At 61.2% G+C, this 12,988-nt stretch overlaps 1 protein-coding gene across 1 annotated transcript; it reads right to left on the minus strand.

Moving 5' to 3' along the window:
* FSCN1 (fascin actin-bundling protein 1) lies at positions 1-9,119 on the minus strand. Its single transcript, XM_016213654.2, has 5 exons — positions 8,242-9,119; positions 2,379-2,535; positions 2,151-2,272; positions 1,783-1,950; positions 1-1,337 (listed from the first exon to the last, which is right to left on the minus strand). Exons 1-5 carry the CDS (start codon positions 9,071-9,073, stop codon positions 1,135-1,137), a joined length of 1,482 nt encoding a protein of 493 aa, XP_016069140.2. The 5' UTR covers positions 9,074-9,119; the 3' UTR covers positions 1-1,134.
* Positions 9,120-12,988: the final 3,869 nt, after the last annotated feature.

Below are 12,988 nucleotides of genomic sequence, written 5' to 3' on the forward strand. Positions count from 1 at the left end.
TGGATTTGTGTTATTTTATTTTGCTCTTTCCAGTCTTAAGCTACTATCATGGGCATTTAGAGTTATACAAATGACACAAAAATAAAAGACCAAGACACCCAGAGTGAGATGCATGGCGGAGACAAACCACGGTCCAGTGGGGGGGAAGGCTGGCAGGGGCACGGCTGGGAGCCAAGGGTCGGGGGCTGGGTGGCTCCTCACAGGCCCCCAGCTGAGGGTGACACCCGGCTTCATCCCACCCCAAGACCCAGAGTCCAGTCAGACAAGGAGCACCGATCACGCTGGCTGGAGGCTCTGGCTGAGGCAGCGAGCGGCCCAGCACCACCAAGTAGGGATCCAAGGCTGGGCAGGTGGGAGGGACCAGCAAGAGCCCCTGGGATGTGGGGGCAGGTTCTGGATTTGGGGAGGTGCCCTCCCTGCCACAACACTAGCAAGCAGAGGGCACCAAGGTCTGGAGATGTTGTCCCAAGACCCCTTGAGGACCACTTATGGCTCTAACCAGGCTTGCCAGAGCCGCCTCCAACAATAATATTTCATTAAAAAAAAATACTGATTTGGTCATTTTCTGTTTCCAGTTAGGCCAGGGTGAAAGAGACAGGAACAGGGTCCCCAGAGTACAGGGGACTGCAGTGGGCAGGCCTGCTCCGTGCAAAGGGACAGGTGATGGGCACTCCAGTTTCGGCCCCCTGCCCTGTAGGCTGTCCTGATGCAGGGCTGGTGCCCCCAGGGGGCCACCGAGGAGCTTGGGGCAAGTGCCCGGTTCCTGGCAAGTTGGGGGGAATCTCGGCTGGGGGGCAGGAGTTTCCAGTTACACCCCCGCCACATCCAGGGCTCCCAACCCCCACTGCTCCTCGGCCACTTTAGGGAAATAAGGCTCAGAGTTGTCTGAGGTCAGAAAAAAGAGGTGCCAGCCTCACCCACTGCAGAGAAGAGAGGGCAGAGGGTCCCCGGTCCCTCTGAGGGCCAGGCCGCAGCCGCCCAAGGAGAGGCCACACGGGACAACAGGTGGGAACACCGTTTTCTCTGGGTTTCCAGTTTGAAAGGCAAGGGGCTCACCACCCTCGGTGGCGCCCACCTGGAGATTTAGCAGGAGGGGTCGGGGCGGGTTGGGGACAGGGACGCAGGTGGCAGGGCCTAATACTCCCACAGTGTGGCGGGGTCGATGGTCTCGGCGGAGGCCTTCAGGACCCCCGCATGGTCCCCCTTCAGGTAGCGCCCACCCACCTTGATGGCCACCTTGTTGTAGTCGCAGAACTCAAAGAAGAAGTCGACGGGGGTGTCACTGCTGCTAGTGACCAAGGAGTCACTGCCCACCGTCCAGTACTTGCCTGTAGAGTCTGGGGGAGAGGGAACCCTGTCAGGCTCTGTTCCCTACCCCGCAATCATGGCTTCCAGAAGGGGGGGTGAGGTCGGTTATGCCCACCCAAGCCTCCCACCCACCCATCCTGGATGGGGCCCATCCCTACCCCCAGGGCTTTGGTCCCATAACTCAGGTGTGCGTCTTCCCCTGCCCACCCCTCCGGAACCCGGCTCCCTGTCTGCTCTGGCTCTGTCTGGGGTGGCTGGTTAGTCTCCCCCCTATACAGACAAGAAGGGAGGGGACTGCTCCCAGTCCAGGGGCCCTGGTGGCCTCAAGACATTTATCCCCCTGGGACTTGGAATGGCCCAAGCCAAGTTACAGGGAGGCCAGGCTGAGCCCCAAAACGAGGGCCATGCACAGCAGGGGGACCATCCCTGGCCCGGACACTGCCCCCACCCAGCACGGCCCTGAGGAGAACCTGCCTTTGATGTTGTAGGCGCCGTCGTTGAACTCGAGCTGGAAGACGTCGTAGTTGGAGCGGTTGGCGTCCAGGGTGCCCGTGACCTTGCGGCAGCCGATGAAGCCGTGCTCCCCACGGAATACGATGATGGGGCGATTGATCAGCTTCATGAGGAAGAGCTCCGTGTCCCCTGTCCCAGAAAGGGGAGGGGCCGTGAGCCCTGTGGGGGTGTGGCTGCCGCTCAGAGAGGGAGAGCAGGGGCCTGGGCTCACACAGCATGCCAGCCTGGGGTGAGACTGGGCAGGGACTGCGGGGGATGCCCAGCACAGGGCGGGCGTCGGGGTGAGTGACCACATGGTCAGACCTGCAGGGAAGGGGGCTTAGGGCTACCTGCTGTCTCCACGGAGGCGGCCAGCTGTCCGTTCTTCTTGGCTGTCACAAACTTGCCGTTGGACGCACGCAGTGTGATCCGCCGATCACGCCACTCGATGTCGAAGTAGCAGCTGGCATTCCTGGGTGTGGTGGGACAGAGTCAGGCGGAGCCACCCAGGCCCGGTCCCACAGGAAGGGCGGCCTGGCCAGCGAGCGAGAGCAGCCACCGGCAGGCCGGACACTTACTTGGTGGAGGCGGTGGACTGCACGCCCCCGGTGGCCGTCAGCGTCCAGTACTTGCCCGTGTGCGTGCGGAAGGCGCACTTTTTGGTGTCCCGGTCGATCTCCAGTTGGAAAGTCTCCTGGTCAGTCTCTTCGTCCTGATTGGCCGACAGGTCCATACCTGGGGGGAGAGCCTCCAGCTGGTACCCACGCCCTGCCCTCCTCTTGCCCGGGTCCCCGAGACCCTGCGGCCCCCGCAACAGAGGCCAGAGCCAGGGCCAACCCGGGAGCAAGGCCGGCTGCACCAGTGTCCATGTCACCTTCTCTGACAACAGACCCGACACCTTCCAGCAAACCAACTGCAGAAAGACATTCCAGAGCTGATGGGGGGGCCATCAAGTGACCCTCGATTAGATATGAAAGGATTAATTATTGTTAATCATGTTGTGGTTATGTAAGAAAATGGCCTCATTTTTTCAGAGATACAGACAGAAACATTTCGAGATGAAATGCTCTGATGTCAGGGATTTGCTTTAAATACAACCAAAAACCATGACTACAGGGACAGATGGAGAACTCGGCAGAGTATTGCTTCTGGGGAGCGGGTGGACGGGGTCACGGCCTCCTTCCCTCTTCTGTGCAGGTGTGACAGCCACAGAGTGAAACCTGAGAGCACAGGTTCTCGGGAAATTCAGGAAACTTATAAATGCATAAACATGAAGCCACACGTCGGCCCAAGCACCCCAGGACAGCACCGGGACAGCACTGGGGCCTCAGCTTCCTTCTGCAGACACCTAAGCCGCCTACAACCTCGATTTGCATATGATCTGCATCGTTTTGCATACCAATGCTGACTCCTCCAGCGAAAGCCTGAAACTGGGGTCTTTGTCCCAACAGAGGCGCTCTGGGCTCTAAGAACCACAGCCACCAGACCTCTGCCCAGGGCTCGGGCTTGCCAGCGTGTCACCCTTTGGGCCTTTATAAAGTCGAGACCATGGTGGTGGGTGTCAAGTGTCCCTTTGGCTAGGGAGCTGGGAGCTTGAGGGTAGTGGAGCCCAGATCTGAGCACACCCTCCCCAGGACCCATCCTCAGTTCTCCAGCCACCCCTCCCAGGGCCTGAAAGGTGTCAGCCTCTTCTAACCTAGAGACATGTCCCCACATCAGCACCAAGGGGTTGCAACCTTCAACCCTGTTTCACAAAGAGGGAATCTGAGGCAGAGAGGTGGTGTCCTTGCCCAAGGTCACCCAGAGAGAAACTAAGGGGTCCTGGTGGATCTCAAGAGGGAAGGTGGGCACACTTAGGCTCCTGCAAGGCCCTCTCCCCCAGCCCTCCCTCCTCTCCATGGAATACATGGAATAGTGGATGTGGCCTCCGTGGGTCCCCCAGGGCCCTGAACCAGACCCTCTAGGAACCCCTTAGGCTCAGCCCTCCAGGTCCCTGGGCTTCCTTGGCCCCAGTGGCAGGGATCTAACAAACTAGGACCAAGGTGGTGAGCTGGACTCACCATCACCTACACCCCAGAGAAGCCCTGAGCCAGGACCAGGTCAGAAGGGCTGGGCCTGCTGAGCACTGAGGCACCACCAAGAACAGACCATCCTAAAGCCACACCCAGGAGCATAACTTGGGATTAGGGTCCCCTCCTTGTTCAGACCTCACCCAGCAAACTGGACAGCCTGCTCCACCCCGCTCTCCAGAAACCCACCCTGGGGGCCCCAGCCAGTCCCAAGCTGCCCAGGGCGTGGGGGGCTGGCCAACCCGAAGGGAGGGGAGAGACAAAGGAAAAGCCCCACCAGGTACACCTAGAAGCAGGAGAGAGAGAGAGAGAGAGAGAGAGAGAGAGAGAGGACTCCCCAGAAAGAGGGGCCAAGTGCGCAGGGAAGGGACCTGGGACAGAAGTCTAACAGTCACCCTGGGATTCGGAGGGCTCGTCCTAACCCAGCCTGGCAGGCCAACCAGGCCCTCACCAGCCCGTCTGAGCTCACGGCTGTCGAGTCAACAGATCAATGGGACCTCTGGTTGCCCTGTGCTACCTGTGGGCACGTGTGGGTGTGAATGTGTGTGTGGAATTGTTACTGAAACCCTCCTTCCAAGAGGAACAAAGGGAGGCTCCCCAGTGCAGGTCACTTGCCCAGGGCCATAACTGCCACCATCTGCTCTCTTACTCAGACCCCATCAGCCTGGCGTGTCCAGGTTTGATGGAAAGACCCTGGCCCCCGCTTTGTGTCCCAGGCTGAGGGACACAAAGCGGGGGCTAGGCAGGCACCCTTGGGAGAGTACCTTCCCCTCACTCGGCCTCAGCTTCTCTCTCTGCCCATCCAAAGGGCCCACCCTCTCTATTCTACCAGGAGGTTGAGAGAATTTAAGGGCCTGGTGCCACGTGGACACCAGGTCTTCCAACCCCAACGAGAAGGGGTGGGATAAGGGGAGCTGCCCACCCCCTACCACCCAGCAGGCCCCTCCTGGCTCCAGGGCCAGGCCCAGACAGGAAAGGCCCCTCGGCCTTGGAGTCTCTAATTGGAGCTGTGTTACTATGGAAACAGGGTTTTGGGATTTTTCTTTTCATCAACAGCAGCACAGAAAGCCTGAGTCACAGGCCCACAGGAGCCCTGGGGAGGCAGGAGATGCTGGGGGAGGGGGGCTCAATGGAGCCCATGGGCACATCTCCTCCTTCCTCCAGAGCCCTAGAGAGATACCTGGGACCTCCCCACCCCCCTCCACCATGGCTTTCTCTGTCCTCATCCACCCCCTCCCTAACACCCCCCCCATCCCCACCCCCCTCAGCCTTAGCATTTCCCAAAACTCCCAGGGAACTCCCCCCCACCCTCATTCAGTTTAGGGGAGGGGTCTGGAAGCATCGGTGGCCTTCCCTCTTTCCAGCCACTCTTACCACTACCTGACCACTTGAAATCCCTCCTCCATTCTCTCATGAGCCATTCCCTGAGCCTGAAATGTCCGGCTTATGAAGAGAACTCTTACACATCCTGCAAAGCCCAGCTTGATCAGTCTTTCCTCAGCCAGCCAGCCTCTCCTTCAGGCGGCTGGGACAGGGCACTTCCTGAGTGTGGAGTCCCCCGGGTGCAGCTGGCCAGATGCAAGGAGGCTGTGGGACCAGCTGGAAAATGTGGTGAGACACTGCCCAAGGTCTGGCTGGAGCCCAGGGCAGGTGAGGTTCCCAAGGGGCAGTGCCCCTGCCATCCTCCACCCCTGCCCAAGCCATGTCCTCACCTGTGGTGACAGCCAGGACCAGGGATGAATGTACATGTGCCATCTGCCACTCACATCAGCTCTCCGGCCCCTGGACCCCACCCCCGGGTGGCAAATCCTGCCTGGAACAGTGGCCATGAAGGCCTCCTCCCAGAAACAAAGCCGGGTTGAAAATGTGCGCAGGCCAGCCTGGGGCCAGCCCTTTACAGATGGGGAAACCGAGGCAGGAGAGCAGGCTGCAGCTTCCTCAGGGAGCACCCCGCCCCCCACAAGGCCGGCGGAGGAAGGCCTGCGGGATGATTCACATCCCTCACAGCCGCTGAGTCCAGGGCCCTCCTCCTTCCTGGCTGCGTTTCCCAGCGTGTGTGTTCCCCGGCATGTGTCGGAAGCAGCCTCCTTGCCACGCAGGCCTGTCCAAAATGGCCTCTGCAGACACCCCCTGCCCCCGCACACACACCCGGTGGCAGCTCTGGGTCCTCTGGTCACCCTCATCCCGCCAGAAGTCCCAGGGTCAGCTAACGTGAGAACAAGATGAAGACCCCAAGATCTGAAGCCAATGGAGCCCAGGCATCAGCCCCCAAAGCCCCTCCCCCAGTTCCAGATCCCCCTAAACTCGCAGATGAGCCAACACACCTCTCTTGGCCCAATTTCCGGCTGCTTCTGCCCCGTCAGCCTGAATCACATCATGACACCCCCAGCGAGCTTTACTAGAGAGGATCGGGCAGCTGTCCAGGCTCGCCCGTGGCTGCCAAGAAACGAGCTCACTCTGGGCTTTCGGCTCCTTCCTGCCTCGGGGCCTTTGCACCAGCTGTGCTGCAACCACTCCCCGCTCGTTCTCAGGTCAGCTCAAGCGTCGGCCTCAGAAAGGGAACCCCCCACCGAATCTGGAACCCTGATATACTTCCTGGGCTCCAGGCCTTTGCTCCACACCTCTGGAGTGTTGCTCATGTCCCGGTGAGAACAGCAGCCCCAGGGAAGGATCCAGGACATGCCCACTTGCTCACCACTCAGGCCTCAGCGTGTCTAACTGGGCAGGGGCTCAAAGTCCGCTGAACAGGTGGGGAGACCTACCCCACCCAGCACAGTGTGAGAACAGAAACGGGAGGCCCAGGTATGCCCCGGAGGCTGCAGGGGGTCCAGATAAGAGCCCACTGTAGAGTCAAAAAGATGCAGCTCTGCATGCTGCTTCTTAGCTGTGTGACCTTGGGCACCAGGCTTCACCTCTCTGGGCCTAAACCCTCCCATCTGTAGGATGGAAGCATCCGGCAGGAGTCCATCAGCAAACTCGGGCACAACACTGCCTTTACCCGCACTGGGACAGGAGCTGCAGGAGAGTGGCCATCAGAGGAAGGTATCCCTCAGCAGGAGGCCACTTACTGGGCTCCCATCCAGCCACCTCCAGAGGTGGGGTCCAACTTCCCGTCCAGGGGAGCAAGACCCCCCAGAGGTCCCTCAGCGGGGCCTCTGGCTGCCAGGAAACAACTGCCTTCTTCACTAAAGAAAGGACAGGAACCCCAGAAGGAAGAGAAGCCGCCTGGGGGGGGGGAATCTGAGGAGGGCAAGAGGGGGCCCTACTTCTGGTTCGGAAATGGCCAGGTCGGCAGGAGGCCCTGGGAGAGGGGGCAAAGGAACTGCAGCCAACTGTTGCGGGCAGGGCCGCGGGGGTGGGCTCACTCGAGGGAAGGGGCTTCCAGGGGACCTGGGCTCACGCTGAGCCATGCGCACCGGCCCCGGGACGCACGGCGCGCGCAGGGCGCGGTGCCTGGCCGCCCGCCAGCCGCGCCACGCCGTCCTGGGTCCCCGGCGCGAGGAGCGAGGCTGCCTCCGGGAGAGGCTCCAGACCCCGGCCCGGCGTCCAGGGCCGGCGCGGGGGAAGTCCTCAGCAGGGGGACCCGCGGAGAGCCGTTCCCCTCCCCCGCCCGCCGCATCTGGTTTTCCCATCCGCAGAGGCCGAGCAGGACAAAGGGGGCGAGGGAGGGCCCTGTCGAGGAACCCGCCCCCCTGTTCACAAAGGCCGCGGCCTCTAACGAGGGCAGACGCGGGAGGAGGGGCTGGGGGAAGGGCAGGCACTCGGGGGCCCCCACCCCAGCACAGCCCGACCCCTCCCGACAGCAAGAGGTGGAGAAAGGCAGGGAGGGTGGAGAGGTGGAGCGCACCCTGCGGGGATCAAAGCCTTCCCGCCCGCCTTCCAAAGGCTGCTCGAGGGGGTTGGGGGCGCGCCCAGGGTGCGTTACGACCCTCGCCTCCGCCCTTCGGCTAAAGGCCGGCTGAGAGGGGGAGGGGATCGCGGAAACGGCGAGTGGTGTCCCCTCCCCAAGGGTAAGCCCGCCGACCCCAAGGGTCAGCGCGCTTGGGGAGACCCCAGATTGGGCAAAGGGGTCGGAGAATGGCACACAGGGCGGCGCACATGCGGAGCCTGTGGGCCCCAAAACCAACGCAGGGTGGGGGTAGCGCAGCGGCGCCCAAAGCTGGGCGAAGCCACACCCCTCGCCCCCTCCTCCGGGCCCGAGCGCACGTCCCGCAGCTAGAGGGGGCGGGCTGCGCGCCTGGCGGGGGCGCACCGGGGCCCGCGCGGAACTGCAGCGGCGCCGCGGGCGAGAAAGGGCGGGAGGCTGGAAGGCCGGGGGTGGGGTGCGCTTTGTGCGCCGGCCGGGAGAGGCGGGGGCGGCGTCCCCACTCACCCTGGCGCGTGGACACGTTCCTCTCGTTGGCGGCCTGCAGCACGACCTGGGCGCAGCTCTGCTCCAGGGCGAAGAGCTCGTCCTTGCCCACCTTGGTGGCCTTGCCCGCCTTGAGCGTGCCGCTGGGCCCCGACGGGGCCAGGTAGCGGCCTTCGCAGTCGCGGAAGGCCACCTTTCCCGAGCGGAACTCGAGCGTGTAGCCGGTGGCGGGCTCCGGGCGCGCCACCAGGCGGCCGTCGTGGCGCAGGAAGCGGTGGTCGGCGGTCTGCACGCTGTAGCGCTGGTCCTGGAAGGCCAGCGTGATGAGCGAGTCGACGCCCCACGGCACGTCGCGGTCCACGGCGATCTCGTCGGCCGGCCGCGCGCTCAGGTGCGCGTAGCGCTTGCGGGTCAGGCTGTAGATGTTGACCTGCGGGTGCATGGCGATGTGCACGCTCCACTTCTCGGCCGGCGACACGGCCTGCGCGAAGCACGACAGGCGGTCCTCGGTGCCGCCGAAGTAGCGCCGGTGCGCCTCGGACTGCAGCGACCAGCGGCCGTCGTCGTGCGCCACGATCAGGAAGCGGCAGTCGGCGCCCGGCGCCTCGCGCTCGCAGCTCACGTTGCCGTCCTTGTCGGCCGCCAGGTAGCGGCCCAGGTGGCTGCGCAGGCACACGGCCGCGCTGCCCGCTTCGTCGGGCGGCTGCTCCAGCGTCCAGATCTGCTTCTTCTTCAGGCTGCTGGCCGACGCGTTCACCTTGAACCCGAAAGCCTCGGCCGTCAGGTACTTGTTGCCGCAGTTGATGAGCCCGAACTGGATCTGCACCGCCTCGGTCGTGCCGTTGGCGGTCATCGTGGCGGCGGGCGGCGGGCCCCGGGACGTGGGTGGCGGGTCCCCGCGGCGGCAGCTCCCGGCTCCTTTGTTCGGCGACCGCGGCCCCGCGCGCGCCCTCCCTCCGCAGCGCTCCACAAAGCCGGCTGGGGCGCCCCGGCCCCTTTATAGGCCGGGTGACGTCAGCGCCGCGAGGCCCCGCCCCGGCCTCGCCGCGGGGCTCGGCGTGGGAGGGGGCCGCGCGCCCTGCGGCCCCGGGGGCGCGGGGGGCGCTCGGCTGGACTGCCCCTGCCTTCTGCACCGCGAGCCCCTGCAGCCCCCCGCCTAGGCCGCCGGCCCTGCCCCCACCGCCAGGGCCCCGCCGACGGAGGACTCCCCCGGAGCCCTGGACCCCTCCGAGGCCCCCCGCCCCAAGCCGAGCGGGGAGGATGCACCAGGCAGGTTTGAGGATGGGACAGAGGTGGTTCGAGGTTGTAACTGGGTGGGCGGAGGCGGTCCTGAGGCTGCTTGGAGGAGGCGGCCTGGGAGCAGAGCCTTCAGGGAGCCCAGAGAAGCCCCTGCAAGGGGCTGTGGGTTCATGGGGTGGAGGGCGCGCAGCCCAGGAGCTGGGGAGGGGTCTGCAGACCCCAACTCACCCAACCCGGGCCTTGCAGTCAGGCCCTCCCGAGGGGGACTGTGGTTCCCTGAGGCTTCGCTCCCAAGGGCACTGCCTTGAAGGACAACCAGACCCCTCCCAGTGGCCCAGGCACCCAGCCGGGCTGGTCTCCGTGGCAGTGGCCTCAACAAGTAACCAGTGTTCCCACTGTGGGGACGCCGAGGCCGCAGGGTTGTGGTCTAGGGGGCAGAGGAGTGAGCAGCGCCTCCTGCTACTGGGAGGGTCAGAGAGGGGCTACAACTCTGGGCGGCCCTGCAGGTCTGAGCCCAGGTCCCGCCTCGGGCCAGTGTGCCTTCCACTTTATACCCCGGACCCCAACGTCAAAGGCCGCTCGCTGAGCCAGCACAGGGAAGGGTGACACCCCCATCCTTCTGGACCCCAACTCTCCATCCGCCACTGAGGGGGACTTTCCCTACAGACACCCACCTCACCCCTGTCTAGGAGCACTTCCCTTTTCTGAGCCTCCCCGAAGGCCAAGACTTTTGCTGGGACATTCCCCACATGCCAGGCAGGCCCCTGGAATGCCAGCGTGACCACAGGCTGCCCACAGGTCTCCAGACGAGAAAGCAGAGGGCACTGCACTGACTCCCCAGCTGGTCTTCTGAGCCTGTGCCTCCCCCAGGCAACCCCCTGGAGTTTTATCTTCCAGGGGAACAAATGTGGCACGACCTTCTCACCTTTGTGGATTTATTGGCAGGGCCTCAGAGCCCCAGGCTGGCACACCCACAGCATCCCCTCCCACAAAGCACACCCCTGGAGAGCTGGGAAGCCGCATTTCTCATTTTAAGGTCATCTAATAGGCTTGAAACAGGCTCTCACTGACTGTGTAACTTAGGCCAGTTACTTAACCTCTCTGAGCCTCAGTTTTCCCCTTTGTGGAAGAGTTATAAACCACTCACTCAGGGTAGCCAGAGAGTCCCAGGGGGCACTCTCAGACACTGTTTCTGACCACTGTCAGGATCCAGGAAGACCTGTGTCACCTGGCCAGTGTGGCTAAGTGGTTGAGTGTCGATCCATGAACCAGGAGGTCACAGTTAGATTCTTGGTCAGGGCACATGCAGGGGGTTTCAGGCTCTATCCCCCGTAGGGGGCATGCAGGAGGCAGCTGATTGATAATTCTCTCATCTTTGATGTTTCTATCTCTCGCTTCCTCTCTGAAATCAATAAAAAACATATTTTTAAAAAAGAAAAAAAAAAGGCCTTTGCCTAGTTAGGGAGACCCCAAATGTCTGGCCAACTACTAGACTCAGAGGCGAGGGGGTGAATAACAGCAGGCATTTAGGAATGGCGGTGGGTGCCAGGCTGAGTATTGGCGGCATGGCTGGAATATGCTGAGAGCCATTTTTTCCCCAAATAGACAATACGTTCACATAGTTCAAAAGGCCTTGGTCCCCAGCCCACTCCCACTCCACCACCTTGGTGCCTGCTGTTAGATTTGCTTCTTGTGTTTTCCTTTCTTTAAACAAAGACAAGCAAACGTGGGTCTGTTTATTATTATTATTATTATTATTATCATTTGCATTTTTAAACAGTATTTTCAACCCTGCTTTTATTACCTGATGTATTTCAGCACAGTTTCTGCTTCAGCATATAAGTGGCTTCCTTGCCCTTTTTTACAGCTGCGTAATATTCCATTGACTGAATACGCCCAAGTCTGACTGGTACCATGTGGATAGACATTTGGGTGGCTGCTTTGACCAGAACCCCTTCCCAACAGTGAAGCCCTCAACCACAAACCAACAGTTTTTGTGCTTCTCTTTGCCCAGCCATGGCTCATGCACAATGTAAAAAATTAAGGCTGTCCAGTCTTGGCTTGAATGCCTTTGGTGATGCGGAGCTCACTCTTCTTTGTCCATGGCAATTATGCATTAAGGCCTCCTGACTCTGGCGTCCAGTCCGTGACTTTTGTGCTGCGGTGCCCCTTGAGATTTACTTTCAGGCAGCCCCTGCTCATCAGTGCTGGGCGCAGGGGACTCTCCGAGGCTGCTCGGCCATGGAGAAGGGGTCTTGGTCTCCAAGACTCAGGAAACTGGGTTCCAGCTGGCTGAGCAGCCCTTCCCAGTGGCCTCATTTCCCTCCTCAGCTCAGGCAGTAGGGAGCCCAGTGGCCAGCCCAGGAGTGGCTTGGGCCTGGCCTCAGCCATGCCCTTGTTCCAGGGCAGTTCAGGTGGTGCCTGGGACAATAGCGTCCCTGTTCCCATCCTTCCCCAGAGGGACCCAAGGCGGGGCCTACAAACAGGACATGTGACCTGCCGGACACAGAGGTGCCCAGTGTAACTGAGAGTCAGGGAAGGCCAGAGGAGGGAGCCCAGATGGTGCAGAGCAGGGAGTGTTTTTGGATGGATGGATTGATTGATTGATTGATTGACAGCTACATAGGCAATGTTGATAGGTACTTAGATCTAGAAATGCATAGCTCTGTTTCTGAGGACTTTTGTTTTATTTGGTTTTGGCTTTGGTTTTTTCGCCCTGCATCTTGCTTCCATGCCTTGGTGACTTGTCCCAGTGTGTCCCCCTGTCACCACAGCTACTTCCACCCCATTTTGGAGCAGGTGGATGGTCATTGAATTCCTACTGTGTTTCCTACGTAACCCTGGGACAAGGACTGCCTGCCCCAGCTGGGCCCTCGCCTCTACCTGCCCCTGAGGTAGGCCTTGTCACTTGGGCCGAGGCTGAGCAGCGCTGTCGGGGGGTCCGACACCTTGGGCTCCTCCTTGCAGGAATCTCCCAAAGCCCCACTCTCCCAGCTCCAGAGGACTGGGTCCTGACACCTGGGCCCCCTGCTCCCACCAGACTCTGGGGTCCCTCCCACTGGACCCTGCCCTCAGAGCATAGAGTCTGTCTGGTGGGGGAGGCAGGCACGAAATCACTGTCAATCATAAGAATTCCAGGCATTGTGCTTTATCTGCTTAAACTTCTAACAGACTTGTTATCCCCATTTCACAGATAAGGAGACTGAGAGGTGAAGAAACAGGAACCAGGAGAAAGCAGATTGGGGCACCCTGGGGCTGGCACCCTTGGGGGGATAAAAATGCTTAGAACTGGGGAGATGTGACATTATGAATGTACTAAATGCTACAGAACTGTATACTTAAAAGAGTTACTTTGATATTATGTGAATTTCACCGTAACAAACAAATCGATCCATCTTGGAGAAAAGAAAAGGGAATACAAGTAATTCCGCCCCTGGGAGGTGATCGAAGCAGGACTTGAACCCAGGCCTTCAGCTGTCGACTGTGTGCTCGAGGCAGCCGCTGTGGCTGCGCCCCTCCCTCCCTGAAG

The sequence above is a fragment of the Miniopterus natalensis genome, chromosome 4 (assembly GCF_054644295.1).
Source record: "Miniopterus natalensis isolate mMinNat1 chromosome 4, mMinNat1.hap1, whole genome shotgun sequence".
In the NCBI taxonomy this organism is placed as follows: Eukaryota; Metazoa; Chordata; class Mammalia; order Chiroptera; family Miniopteridae; genus Miniopterus; species Miniopterus natalensis.

Excerpts from the sequence above, each read along its gene's own strand:
- FSCN1 (XM_016213654.2), bottom strand. The coding sequence starts at position 9,073 with ATGACCGCCAACGGCACGACCGAGGCGGTGCAGATCCAGTTCGGGCTC. Across the intron at positions 2,536-8,241 it reads GAACGTGTCCACGCGCCAGG|GTATGGACCTGTCGGCCAAT; the intron begins GTGAGTGGGGAC and ends CTCTCCCCCCAG. Across the intron at positions 1,951-2,150 it reads CGCCTCCGTGGAGACAGCAG|GGGACACGGAGCTCTTCCTC; the intron begins GTAGCCCTAAGC and ends TTTCTGGGACAG.